Raw genomic sequence first — 15053 nt, 5'->3', positions numbered from 1 at the left:
CTTTCAAAAATAATTTAACATTAAAAAGAATTTAAAAAACACACACAAGTGTTAAGAATTATTATCCTATAGGTTTTCAAAGTGCTTGAGAAATCAACACTCATCAGGAGACAACCATCTCTGGAACAGGCAACATATAGCAAGGTTAAGTGCTAGCTTAACCCCTGAAAATGAGACCCGAGATCCCTTTTGGTCAGACTTAGGGACTATTACTTATTATTTGAATTAACGAGACTCTAACGTCCAGCAGCTTATGTACTCACAGCTCCATATTTGATTCTAAAGACAACATTACGTGTGTTAACATCAAGAGATGGAAATCCAAATGTCCTTAATTTAAACATGTGCTCTCCCAGAAAAGAAAGTCTAGGCATTTCAAACAGGCATCTTTCTAAATCTGAAAAGAGGTACTAACACTTTCTAACAATTGGTCTGGTTGGCTGATTAGCAGTACTGAAAATTCTACTTTAAAAAGAGTTTGTTAAATACGCTGTAATAGTGCTGTTAACTATATTTAACAGAGTTCTAAATTCTTTCAGGCTATGGGCAAGAACTAGAATTTGATATTCAGGTGGGGAAGCTTTAGGAATATCTAAATGCTATAGTAAGAGAATTATTTAAAAATAAAAGTTTTTTTTTAACATTTACTTATTTTTGAGAAACAGAGTGAGACAAAGCGTGAGCAGGGGAGGGGCAGAGAGAGAAGGAGACACAGAATCTAAAGCAGGTCCAGGCTCTGAGCTGTCAGCACAGAGCCCGATGTGGGGCTCAAACTCATGAACCATGAGATCATGACCTGAGCTGAAGTCGGACGCTCAACTGACTGAGCCACCCAGGTGCCCCTATAATAAGTGAATTATTGAGTGAACTATCTTAATTGTGCCTCAATAATGAATTAAATCTCAGACAACATTGCAGACCACTGTAGAGATGAGAGAATAACTCTCTCCCGTCCGCCACCAAAGGTGGAACTATGGTCACTGAGAAGTTCTCTCAAAACCAGTGAAATAAGAAACTATAATGTCGTGGTTCAAATGCAACTTTGAAATTATACACTCCTATGAACAGTGTTTGGAGTTTATAATAAGAACAGTTAACAACTATCCTGTGGCTGTGCTCTGTAGTCAGTCAAATATGAAATGAAATGATTCAGAATAAAAAACACTTAGTAAAAAGAGAAAAAAATAACGCACTTATTTAAAGATGTTGCAGTTTGGAAATCCCAATCCAATAGTTCAAAATTGGATTTCTATTCTGGTTTGTCAGATAAATGAATCATTAAGGACCTAGGTCATAAAGATGGACCACATCTTACAAACATGTAACTAAAGACTCTTAATGTGCATTTTTTAAAAGTTTATTTATTTTGAGAGAGTGAGTGAGTGAGCGAGCAGGGGAGTAGCAGAGAGAGAAGAAGAGAGAATCCCAAGCAGGCTCTGCACTGCCAGCACAGAGCCCGATGCAGGGCTCGAACCCACGAACCATGAGATCATGAACTGAGCTGAAACCAAGAGTTGAACACTTAACCGACTGAGCCACACAGGTACCCCTACTCTTAACATGCATTCTTAATGAGAGTCTATTTAAGATACACTTCCAACAATGTGGGAACGCAAAGGTCATGAGTTGAATCTATAATCACTTGCCGCCATTTTAACTGGGTTTTTTTGGTAAGATTTTATCTTTAAGTAATCCCTATATATAACGTGGGGCTTTAACTCACAACCCCGAGGTCAAGAGTTGCATGCTCTACTGAATGAGCCAGCAAGGCGCCCTGCTTTCTGGCATTTAAAAAAAAAAAGTCCAAGAGGGTTGAATTTTATTGGAGCCTCTCTAATATTAGTATCACTACACAGTACTCATTTAAAAAAAGATGATGAATGTGAGCAAGGCTATTGCTTTGATTCCTATTCTAAAGGGAGCCTTTAAAAACAAGAAGAATTGTAAATAAAGATAAATAACATATGTACATACATAAAGTCATTCCGAGCAGAGAGAGACAATACGTGCACCCATCACTTAGAGGGCAGCAGAGCAGGCCTCGTTCTGAACACCTGCCAAGGTTTCCTGGGCATCAGTGATTGGGGGCTGCTTACTAAGAATAGAAGGCTCAGAAAACCTCACAGGAGTATCTGAGCTATGCTTCAGTCTAATGTTTCTGAATACTCACCTATGTTCCTCACTGTATCAAAGAACTATAGCAAATACTGAACTCGGGTTTCACTGATAATATTTGAAAACACTAAACAGGGCAATCTCACGGGAGACTTCAGCTCAAAGTTTGAACACAAATATCTGGGGGTTAAGTTCTTGTTAAAAGTTATTTTGAAAACTAATTTTAAGGAAATAATATTTTAACTATGATGTTATTATAATGCACAATTTTAATTAATCATTACCCTCCGTCTCATTTTGCGCGTGCTGTTAAGTGCCCTGGATTTGGGCACCAGGAGACAGGTTATGTCTCAGTAAGCACATACTTCAAACTTGAAAAATTACTCTTCACACAACGAGTGTATCTTTAGTCTGTTGTAAAGAGTAGCTTACTCCTATTTACACAGAGTCAAAGTGAAAGAATTCAAATTTTTAAAAAAAGTAACAAAACAACAAAAGTTGTCCAGTAGGCACAGGGTCGGGGCAGACCACTTCTTGGTTCTGGTGACAATGACCTACGGATCTTCAGAAAAAAAATGCAGATCTGGGACGTATGACAGGAATACGCAATTTCTCAGGATACGACTCTCTGCAAAAACTATGATACAGAATGAGGAAAATCAACCAAAAAAGAAGCCAGTTGTTTTTCCAAACAGGTACACGTGTATTTACGCATCGTGTGAGTACGTGCTGTAATTTCTGCACACTTACCTATATGGAGACTGAACGGATGTTGCTACGGTTGGCATAGCAGTTGCCGTAAGCATTTTTGTTGCTCTGGTCACTGCATGCGTCAGAGTGGGGCCACCAAGTGCTGAGCTGGCCGCCTGTGAAACATGAAACCATCGTTCTATTATCAGGGTTTCTCAAACCTCGGGCCGATTGCTATCTTGCGCTGGATGGACGCTTTTTGTTGTTAGAGGGCTGTCCTGGGCTTTGCAGGATGTTTAGCCACATCTCTGATTTCTAGTCACTACCCACCTACTGCTACCAGAAAGGTCTCCAGACATTGCCAAATGCTCTCTGGGAGGCAAAATAACCCCTGGCTGAGAACTACTGTTCTACATATGTGAATACTTAAACGGTACCTCATTTAATTAAGGTACTTGAATACTTTAAATGGCTTTTTATGATGACAGATTTGGGTGAAGTCACAGATTTGGGTGAAGAACTATGAAAATCCTTCACAGATTCAAGCACGTATTCGTCATCACGAGGTTTAACTTCTTGACCTTTGGGGGCAGTAGCATTACGTTTCTGGAATAGGTAAAAAACTTAAACACAACTTAAGAACAGAAATGACTGTTTAACGCTTTAACCATCATGCTGGAGCCAAGGCACTGGAAATATATGTGAGATAGTATCACACAGCAGGCTTCTAATGGACAAAGGCAACCAATACCACCTACTATGGCCTTTAATAGCATCTAAGATATAATGGCAGCTGAAACATGGGCAAGGGTGGGAAAAACAAGTTCTTGCATAAAATCCCTGGGCAGAAAAGGAAAAAGGGGAGAAGAATCTACTAGAAATGTGGAATGTCGAGTAGGCCCGTTTTCTGAAGACAGTTCCCATACCCCAAAAAGGGGGGCGGGTGGAGTGGGGAGGAGACGTGGTGGAAAGAGAAGCAAAGCTTCCCTACGGAGGACATTTCTGTACTGGGGGAATCCAGGCAAATGTCTGTTCCCTCTGTGACAATACAATACGGCTGACAAATTCTTCGACAGAATCCAGCCACAAATATCAACATGACACATGATATCAAACAGAAAATTATAAAAGGAAAAATGTCAAAGCATTTATTTCAAAAACATGTTAAATAAAATCTGCCACTCACTTCTAATCTCGTGTAACAATCAGCAATAAATTTCTTATGTAACGATACGGAATCCTAAAAGAAGTACATGGAAATTAAAATTAGTCCGACATTTAATTGCAATCATCATTAATGAGAAAACATCAAAATAAAAAAGCCAATTTTAGGCATGCCAAAGGTCAGAAGTTATCAAAAAAAAAAAATATATATATATATATATATAATTTTCTGTTTTGTGTGTAAGTACCTTCTGTCCTTTGATACCCACCTTCTTCAATCTGGGATTTAGATTAATGTAACTATAGTTTATGATTAACTGAATAGCTTCATTAGCAATTTCTTCATCAGGTGATTCCATGGCTATTTTCCAAATGAAATCCATTCCTATCAATTCCAGCTTTTCTACATACTGTTCAAAAGAAAAAAATCATACAGCACACCAAGGTCACAAAATTACAATTATTTTCTGTTATATCATTAAGTCCACACCTTTCAGTTCAATATGCATTAAGGCTGCGAAAGCCAAGCTACATATGAGAGCACTACTGTACTGTATTTTAAATCAAAAACAACTAACCACAGAAACACTGGGCTATGTCCATGGCAACCAGGGGAGATATGGAGAGTTTTCTCCAGATGTTCCTAAACCCAAGCTGGAAATCTACCCAAGCAGGTTACAGAAAATAGCACAGGAGTGAAGGAGCACCAGCTTCAGGAGCTTGTCCTCAAAAGGAAACAGAGCCAGGCTAGAAGTGGTTAATAATCCTTGAGGCTCAATCGGGTCTTCCCAAAGCTCAGTTCAAACGGCAGGATCCAAGCTTACACTTACAAGATCTTGTAAAAATTCGTACCATCCACGAAGCCAGGCCTTGAATCAAAAGAGTTAGGTCTTAAAAAAGACCATTATTTACTGCCTTTCTTTTTTTAAGGTTCACATGTAAATATAAACATAAGTTGCATACATTCGACAGATCCTCACATTCTCCTGCTTCACTGTCTGTTCCTAAAGTTTCCTCCCCAAATCCTTGTCGCTGAGATGAACCGAAGATTCATCTTCAGAATGAAAGATGTTACTATTTTTTTTTAATCTTTTATTTATTTTTTGAGAGAGAGACAGAGTGTGAGCAGGGGAGGCGCAGAGAGAGAGGGAGACACAGAATCTGAAGCGGGCTCCAGGCCCCGAGCTGTCAGCACAGAGCCCGATGCGGGGCTCGAACTCACGAACCGTGAGATCATGACCTGAGCCGAAGTCGGACGCTCAACTGACTGAGCCACCCAGGCGCCCCAAGATGTTGTTATTTTTTAGGAACACATCCATTACTGGATCTGAGGAGCTGGAAGCTTCAATAAAACTATCCCTGTCCTGCATTCACCTAGCCACAGGAGGCTGCTGGCTGCCCTGGGTCAGCAAGAAGCACGGAGGGATGAGAAGTCAACTCTGTTCTCCCGGGCAGTTAGCGAGGTGTCGCTGTGCCAGAAAGGGAGCCTCCGTTACGCTCTAAGAGAAGCTCTGTCATCAAAGCAAAAGACGCAGTTGAGGCGATGCCCATTCTTTAAAAACGGTCGTGTTTTCTCTCAATTAGAACACCTTTTTTGCCATGTTTTACTAGACTATCCAAATTATCCAGATTTTGGAAGAAGGTACTTACCAACTGAGCTCCTTGTCGTTTCAATCGATGATCACAAAGATTCACATTTTCAAAAAAAGTCTTAAATAAGTTAAACCCTGAAATTACAGAAGGTCAGATAAATTCATGCACTCTAAGTAACACAGATAACCACGGAAGAGACTCAAAGTATATCAAGAGCCAAAACTGTAAAACTCTTGGGACACAACAGACATAAATCTTCAAGACTTCCGATTAGGCAACGGTTTGTCAGACATGGTACCAAAAGCACGAGCAGCAAAATAAAAACTAGGTAAATTGAACCTCATCAAAATTAGGAGCTCTTGTGCTTCAAAGGACTACGAGAGAGTGAAAAGACCACCCACTGAATGGGACAAAATATATGCAGAGTGTCTATCGGATGAGGCGCCACTAGACAGAATATATAAAGAACTCTCACAACTCCACAATAAAAAGACCAACAGCCCAATTCATGATGGGCAAAAGGTCCGAACAGACATTTCTCCAAAGAATGTATACAAACAGTCAATAAACACATGAAGAGATGCTCAATATCCTTAGTCATCAGGGAAATGCAGACCAAACCACGAGGTAACACTTCACACACACCAGGACGGCTAGAATAAAGACGACAGACAGTAACGAGGATTGGTGAAGATGTGACCAAACTGAAACCCTCAGATGTTGCTGGTAGGATTATAAAACGGTGCAGCCACTTTGCAAAATAGTCTGACAGCTCTTCAAAATGTTAATTATATGATTCAATTCCACTCCTAGGTATATACCCAAGAGAAATGAAAACTAACGTCCACACAAAAACTTGTACATGAATGCTTACAGCGGTGTTATTAGTAATGGCCAAAAGTGATTAACACTTCAGTATCCATCACTGATGAATGGATAAACAAAATGTGGTATATTCATACAATGAAATATTATTCAGCCATAAAATAGAATGATACTGATATGTGCTACCATTTGACAACTGAAATGGTAAGGCCATATAATTTAAAGTGAATCACGAGATACTATTCAAATAAAAAGGAATTAATCTGTGTATATAAACACAGGTATACACAGATATGTCTTTATACGCATAAAGAAAAGTCCAGAAGGATAATCCAGACTGCTTAGTTGCTTCTGAGAAGTGGGCTTACAGGGAAAGGAAAGAATCACATTTCTTAAAGAACTGAGAAGAAAAGACTTGAAGTTTTCTTCCTACCATTCATGGTGATTTCATATGACTCCAATTTAAGAATTTTCTCCTTGAAAAGCTGCTGCTGAACGTCACTCTCGAGATCATGTTGGCCTTTTGTAAACCATTCAAAACACATCTGTGGATTAAGACAAACATTACCCTATAACTAAAATTCATGTTAGGCAAATACTTATTCCAAAGTGGGAGACAGAAGATAGGCTACGTTCAATGCTTCAAAAATTTGTATTACCAGGGACAACGGAAACGCCTGGAACGCCAGAGCCAAATAAAGCAGTTCCTAGCAGCCTTTCCCTCAGATAATGAAAATATACACTCCTCCTGTTCAATGAGGGTTAGACTTGGGCTTGCCCACTAACGTTTATTCATAAGCCTTGTTGTGTGCCAGCCGCTGTGCTGGGCACGGGCATTTATTCAGTCCTTTCAACGATCCTAGGAAGTAGTTACAACTCTGCAAACGGAGATGAGCACACAATTCATCGTTAGAATACGCCAAGTCAGGTGTTCTGCTCCTGGCTTAATCTATTTTCAGCTGTTTAATTATAGTCGGAAAAAAATCTGTCTGGGCATTTATTCTTCTTTGTGTTTAGAATACAACAAAGAAGTTTGTGTTTGTGTTTCTGCCGTATGACATCATTGCAGGAACTCAAAGTTCTTGGTTGGTAACTTGAAATTAGTTCCATGGGAGGGAGAAAAATTATAAGACATACTGAGAATTCTTCAGCTGTGCTCTTTCGGCTCAATTTGGTTTTGTCCAGAATGGTATAAAAATTACTGAACTCACACGTTTGTGTCATAGATATGTATCATATAATGTATTTTTTCAGCACTTACAGCTCCTGGCCGATTAGCATAAATGTGTGCTTAGCAAATTGAGAAGAATTTAAAAATTTTTTTTTTATGTTTATTTATTTTTGAAACAGAGAGAGACAGAGCATGAACGGGGGAGGGTCAGAGAGTGGGAAACACAGAATCCGAAACAGGCTCCAGGCTCCGAGCGGTCAGCACAGAGCCCGACGCGGGGCTCGAACCCACAGACCGCGAGATCGTGACCTGAGCTGAAGTCGGACACTCAACCGACAGAGCCACCCAGGCGCCCCTTGAGAAGCATTTAGAATCGACGATGTGAGACCCATAAAAAAGGTAAACTACAGAAGCCCCACTTCTGCCTTATTTTAGCCACACTACCATCTTCTTACCTCTCGATCCAATTCACAAACATCCTGGCCAGTCACAAGACACTCCCAGATTTCCTTGGCACGATTCCAACCCAGATACAGAGTGGCTTCTTGCAAGAAAAACGCTAGAAATTTTAGATGGGCCTCTAAATACTGCAAAAAGAAGTAATGCTAATTAGTTAACTCCAGGCATTCCTGCGCAAAAGCAAAATTAAAACAAACTTTTTGAAAATTAGAACAAGAATTCTACCTAACGCTTGCGCATATAATTTAGGGTGAAATAAAGGCGAGACATCTGTTAACAGCACGATACAGTGGAAACTACTTCAAGTCTGTTACAACTTCTAGTCAAGTTGGATGGCAGTAAAATACCACCTCCGTAACCTCATACTGAAATACCGCAAACACTGGTTAAGTTTTTTTTCTAATTTTTAAAAACAATATTACTAATCAACTGATTTGAAAAACGAAAGCAATTCTCCACAGCACAGACCATTATCATTTCATATGAAAGGCAGAGGAAACATGGTAATCTTTATCACTTTATCGTATGCAGTTCTAAGGTGATTTGCTGAATGATTCGCCCACAAATAACAACTTCCTAAACTGTTATTGTAAAATGGTTATAGTCAAAACATAAAACTGCTCCATCGCTACAAAGAAACCTCATGCCACCTCTCTAGAGCGACACCCTACCAGTATCACGTTTATAGTTCGCACGCAAATAGCCAAACGGATGCTGTAAAGCACGACACGAAAGCACAGCTCCGGATACCTCCCGGTAAGTGTATCGGCCATCCACCAGCGTGGAACCAGTCAAGCCTCCGGGTCCAGCCACAGCGGCTGCAAGTCGATGACAAGCTATCAAACTTCCGGTCACCAACTTCACGATTTCAAAATTTTTCTTCAAGTCTTGAATGATGCTCTTGGCAAAAAACAACAAAAAGAAAAATGGCATGAGAATCTGCAGTCATTTTGTGAGTTTAGCAGAAGCTTCCGCTTCAGCACATAGCCCTAGTGAGGGACTGCAAATCTAAGGATTGCTTCACTGAGGATTCATTCCCTACACAAAAGCAAACAAAATCATCTAGTATGTGCACTTACTAGGGAACTCATAAACTTCTCTGCTAACGTTTTGCTTCTAGAGACATCCTCTCTCTTTTTTTTAAAAGACGGATTTCAGAAAAGAATCTTTTCGCTTCTTGCGTACTTTTCAGGTCTTTCCTCCCAAGTCTCGTACACTGAAGAAGCTCTGGGTCCTTTAAACAATCTCATCTTCCTGAGATCAAATGTCTTTAAATCTTTTCGAACACAGTTCTAAAATACCATTCAGCCTTTTAAAAACTGGCATAATCATGTGAATCAATTAAGGAAATAAAAAGGAAATGAATCAAGGATGTTGCAAAAGAAGAGCTCTTGTAGAAATGACAGCAGAATGATGTTTGAACTCAAGATTATTAAAGAATATAAATGAGCTGTTTTAATAACCATCAAGATGTAAAACAGTGACTTTACAACTCAGCAATTTTATTTACGTTTTGTTATTAGAGAAGTTGTGTAAGTAAGCAGAATCGTATGCTGATCAAACATAGCTGCTCTCTTACCTTGTCTTGCTTTTGATAGGTCTGTTTTATAAACGAGCGGGTGATCTCGTGGAGCTGACGCAAGGCTGGCACCACCCATACAAACTGGGGATTATTAAGCTGAGACGACTAGAGTTAAAAAGAAGTTACATTAGTTACATCTAGAAATGAATGGCAGGCAAAATTTATTAGCTATAAAAATTTCCCAAGTCGATTAGGTTTGATGCTATACATCCTATTATTTTCCTGTCCACACTGCTCATTTACAGCTCATCTCCATGCACTCGTAAGTCAGTCTTCAACTTCTTATTCTGCATGCAATTTCCTAAGGCCAAGAACTGCAAACAGGAGTGGATGTGAAGTGACAGTAAATGTATAGGGTACATCAGCAAAAAACAGACGACAAGGGATTAGCAATTTCAGAGGATAGATTAAGTAGCACAGGCTGCTAGGACATGTTGACATGATCAAATGAACTGACGGGCAAAGTTTAACTTGGATGATACTGGACTGGCTGGTGAGGAAAATGGTATAGAAATGTGATTTTCTACAATTATGTGATTAAGATACCAATGATATGATCAAGACTCTGATAGTGGTCTATATATTCAAGAAAATACTCATGACCTGCTTCTATCTCCTAGTTAAAACAATTTTGCAAGAGAGAATTCGATTTTTAATTATTACAGCCACTTTACATTTGTACTTTGTATTTTTCAGAAACACTTTCAAGTGTTATTTCTGAAACTGGTACAGGACAATCCAGATCTTCGTAGTGCGTATCTGAAAAGGCTGATGTTTGTGAAATAATCTTTAAAAACAGAACTGCTCTCTAATACACAACAACTTTCAAGTTAAGAGATCTGTAAAATTTGGAAGGCTGTCAGTTTAACACTATTAATCAAATTATCGATTAAGTGTCTAAAAAACTGAGTACAGTAAGTTTTAGGTCCTTAGCCTTTATTTTCAAGGCTGAATTTTGCTTTCGTTTTTAAAGGCTTCTTGCTTCTTCACGTCTTTCAGTAACATGAAGACCTTTATGGGGCAGAAAATACTTCTGAAAAAACCTACTTTCTGTCTTTGGCAGAAAAACAGCATACTACTGAATATGTAAACGAGAGCGAGCTATTGCCCAAAACAAGACTGGTCTTCTTGGAGATCAGCCAACCCATCGCAAATACCGTATTTCCTGGATTCTAAGATACAGGTTTTATAAATTTCAACATTTCTGAAATTGACACTTATTACAATTTTGTCAAAAGTAACTTAGCAGCCACTGGGGGGGAGAAAGTTTTGACACGGCTGTCCTTACCTGCGTACGTGCACCCTTAGCTGTATATGAAATGTATCTACTTGTGCGTCTACCCGTCATTTTAGTTGCGAGCTCTTATATGTAGCACCAAACAAGGATGGCTTCTTAACTTGAATTTAGATCACAAATTTGTTACTTAAACTGTCAAAGAGATGACACTACGATGTAACAGGATTAGCCTGTCGTGTCTGTCAACTCAAAAGCAAAGAATCCTGCCAGTGGTCTCAGTCTCAAAGCCAGGAGAATTTGGTGTGACAGACTCATACCCTGTGAAGGGCCATGTCACCCACCACTAAATGTCTCTGTCCAAAGGTTGCACCCAAAATTCAAGAGAAGCTGTTTATCTTGTAGTATACACAACTTGACTCTGTTAAGGAAAAAAGCAGCTTGAGTTTTACAAAAAAGGACAAGGACACAAAATTCCATAGTCTTTAACATGCCTCGGAAGGATACAGTCATTCTTACGGAGGTCAAAGTCACTACCAGATAATGAAAAGCACTGTGCCAGTGAAGCCGTACAGACTGGTCAGAAAGAGGCTTAGATGCAAACTCTTGAGTGTGAATTTAAACTAAAGAATGGTAAAACTAAAATGTAGCTTCTTTTTTCCTTCTCTGCAACTTACTAAATCTGTGATGCAGGTTGCAGTCACTGGCATCTTAGAATCAGAGAAATAAGGTATATATTAAAGGCCAACTGTTTGCAAGACTACCTACGTATTTGTGCTAAAATAGAAGAGTTGCAAAATGACAAAGATTAAAACCCTAAGGCTTAAGTCCAAACTCATACCTACCAAAAGGATTATAAACATGAGGATATAAATATGAACCCTCTAGCAAATAATCAGATATATTAAAAAGCAGTATTAGGACGATTTCAGTTAATTATGGTTAGAATATTTTTATTTAACATAGAAAATCATCCTTTGAAAGTAGCTCACCATCCAATAAAATTCAGGAAATCAAATAAAATTGGAATTTAAAAAGTATTTCTGATATGGCCTTTCTAAAGTTTAGCAAACAGGAAAGATGTTATTTATTCCATCATATCCACGACACGATGTTGCTCAGTTACAAGAAAAATTTAAATTATTTTTCTCCGCTTACCAAAAGGCCAAGAGACTACGGTGAACAATTAAAATGAGCACATTTGATAATGCCTGGTAATGGAGCTGAGATTTCATAAGTAGGTGGTAACGGTATGTCCAAATTAGACCTCAATATCAGATGAAGCCTTCAAGGTCAATTGGTATAGCCTGCAAACCTATGCCTAAATCCTCAGTCACTCTGGTTTAACGACTAGTCTCCTAGTGCTTCCCGTGATGAGGAGACAGTGCATTCTACCGCCGACTTCTCACGGAAAGTTCGCTGCTCTCTCGTATTGAAACAGGCCTCCCGCGACTTCTTGGGAGACATAAAAAGTCGGTGGGATCAAACTTCTCTATCACAATCTAAGTCTCTGAAGAACACTTTCATATTCTTTCTTGAATTCTCTTCTCAAAGCTGAACATCCCCCCTTTCTCATCTGTCTTCTTTTTCCAGACCTAGCCATTTACCCTAGATTCAAAGCACACATTTTTGCATGGGAGGACGTTTTTAAAAAAGTATTTCCTCCTGTGCTAACCACATCACTGTGAGGCTGTACTGAGGACATCTTGCTACTTTTGCTTTGGATTACGTGCTTTGGCAAGTAGAGGCCACTCCACTCTGGGTAAGTAACGATTTTAGTGTCCTCACAGCGTGAAGGGGCGGAATAAGAGGAAGGGGCGGGCATCCACCTAGAAGCTGCCAGGCACTGTGCTGGGGGGCAGGGGTGGTGCTGAAGAGAATGACTTAGGGAATACCCAAACACTGCTACTTGAGTAAAAACGACTTTTTTGGCTTAGTGATTTTTTTTTTTTTTGGATGCGTACATTTAAATTTTTAATTGAAGGGAAAAAAGGAGTGAAATAAGAGGGAGAGGGTTGGGGGTAAACAGTGGAAGGTATAAAGGAAGCAAAGGAAAGAGGACCAAGGGAGCCAAGGGTAGGTATCCTGGCAGAATCTACAGAAATAAAGTTAAGAAATAAGGGTCGGAATTTCCGAACACAACAGTGGAATCTGGGAATTTTAAAAGTGTCAAAAGCAGAGGGAAGGGGAATCAGTTGGGGGAACAGAGGTAGCTGAGGGTGGGAGGGGAGTAAGAGGTGGGTGATCTTGTCTTACCCTTTGCTTAGTTTCTGTGTAGCCTGGCAGGGAGACATAATCCCCAGTCAGCCCACCTTGCTGCCTGGCAGGAAAGGGCATAGCATAGAAAAACACCTTTAGTGGCAGGATATAACTCACCCCCCTGCCTGGAGCCAGATCCAGGGGGCTCTGATCTTCCCGCTGCCCCCCTCAGCCATGTGTACTTTCAGAGCGAATGTGCGAGAGCACTCAGTCCACTGAAAAGTGCTATGTAAACGCAAGGTATTATTTGGAATGAAATCATGGTACATGAGAATTTCTTTAACTGGGAGCAGTGGGAAATAAAAACGGAAGGGCACTCCTTTCAAGTCTCACAAAATGACTCCAAAAATCGCCACGTGACTTGAGCTTTGTTATAAAACAACAGGCATGAATGAAGTGACCGCAAAGAGGGGCAACAAAGAGGCACCGACGCTACGACTAGAAGAGCGAAGTCATGCTGAGCCACGGCGAGGAAGGAGCAGGCGGCGGGAAAGGGGTGCTGGGTTCAAAAGCCATTTCCCTGGAGGCAGGAAAAAGTCCCTTGAGCTGGGACCCTCAGATTTATAAAGAAATGTATCTGCTGCTGAGAAGCCAAGACTGTTTGTCTACAGATACCTTTTCATCTTGCTATTACTACTGCTAGGGAAGGGTCTAAACTCCTTACACAACTCACTCTGGATGAGGGTCAACCGCAAAGACAGAGACTGCAACAAAGTATCTGAATCGCTAAACTGAGAGAACTGGAAAAATTCACACTGTATCTGAGAGCGAGAGCAATGTTGTTGAATTAAAGGAACAATTCCTTAAAACCTGAGCATTATCAGCTCCAGTTTGTGAGTGACTTTTTGAAAATCTCTAAGGCTAGGTTATATGTAGAAAATTCACCTGATCACATTTCGGCATCAGAAATCTAAAACACAAAGTTCTTACGTGTCCCTAACTAAACTTTATGACCAAATATAACTTAATAAAAGCTCACTGAATCACCACGGCCTCTTAACAAGAGCTAAGAGTCTCTGAATATACCAATGAAAATTAGCAGTATTCAAGAACCTTTAAAGAAACACTTATTAATGAAAGCCAAGAAAAATGTTTAGCCAATGAAATTACTAAGCCACATTCACCAAAACCTTTTTTTATGTTACAATAAAACGAAATCCCTCCTGTTATGAGGCTTTCCATTTGGTCTGGGCAACCCAAGGGCCTCGGCTAGAGGAGGGCACTGCTTTGGTGGGGCAGGGGTGGGGGGGTGGGGGTCCTGCTGCAACAGGGGAGGTCGCTCCAATGAGCCGCCCCAAGATCAGCCCTCCGGAGCACAGACTGGATGTCTAAGCACTGCAGGGACAGGAGAGCTAGTCATCACTGCTTACTCTGCTAACCATGCTTTCAAAGGGCAGCCCCTAGGTGCCCAGCAGGCTGGAGGCCGGAGCCCTGAGGCAAAGGGCTCCCAGGGCAGTGGCCCCATTGGCTGTCACCGCCTACGCCCGCCTCCTAGTATTGGGTCCTAGCAGCAAGACTCACCAAGGAATCACTTTATGAACACCTCTGAACCAGGCACCTGAAAAACAACTATGTGCCAGCACTGAATGAACCTCCTTCTTCCCTTCTCTTTCTTACTCCATGAACAGTGCTCCACTTCTCCCTCATGGCAGAAAAATGGGCATGGTATTTATGCAGAATCCATTGGACTCACTAAAACGGTGCACACTTCGCATTTAGTTTACAAAAGAAGAAACTAAGTTAAAGGTCTTACAATTTTATGAAAATAATAAAACTACCCTGTGAATGTGACCTTGGATTTGTGAATAGACGGCAGTTTCCGAGCATTACTCAAAGAAACACCAAAACACTTATTAAAAGAAATTATTAAATTAGTATACCTTTTGGGCGGTTCCATGTGAAAAGTCTTACCTTGAATCCGTCCTTCTTGTTTTTTTCCAAACCTGACCACTCTCCGGGCT

General features: G+C 40.3%; 1 protein-coding gene across 1 annotated transcript in view; it reads right to left on the bottom strand.

Annotated features, from left to right (window-relative positions):
* The window catches only part of USP24 (ubiquitin specific peptidase 24), a 140406-nt gene that overhangs the window by 71524 nt on the left and 53829 nt on the right, over positions 1 to 15053 (bottom strand). The window contains exons 16-24 of the mRNA XM_047085710.1: positions 15004 to 15051; positions 9597 to 9704; positions 8768 to 8917; positions 8014 to 8145; positions 6821 to 6932; positions 5620 to 5696; positions 4239 to 4379; positions 3992 to 4045; positions 2866 to 2981 (exon numbers count right to left, since the gene is read on the bottom strand). Coding sequence (XP_046941666.1) covers positions 2866 to 2981; positions 3992 to 4045; positions 4239 to 4379; positions 5620 to 5696; positions 6821 to 6932; positions 8014 to 8145; positions 8768 to 8917; positions 9597 to 9704; positions 15004 to 15051 — 938 coding nt within the window. The remainder of the gene's footprint in view (positions 1 to 2865; positions 2982 to 3991; positions 4046 to 4238; positions 4380 to 5619; positions 5697 to 6820; positions 6933 to 8013; positions 8146 to 8767; positions 8918 to 9596; positions 9705 to 15003; positions 15052 to 15053) is intronic.

Source organism: Lynx rufus, unplaced genomic scaffold (genome assembly GCF_022079265.1).
Source record: "Lynx rufus isolate CCGP_SWC_20201006 ecotype Redwood Valley unplaced genomic scaffold, mLynRuf1.p SCAF_2, whole genome shotgun sequence".
Classification (NCBI taxonomy): domain Eukaryota; kingdom Metazoa; phylum Chordata; class Mammalia; order Carnivora; family Felidae; genus Lynx; species Lynx rufus.
This window is presented reverse-complemented; position numbering and strand designations above follow the sequence as displayed.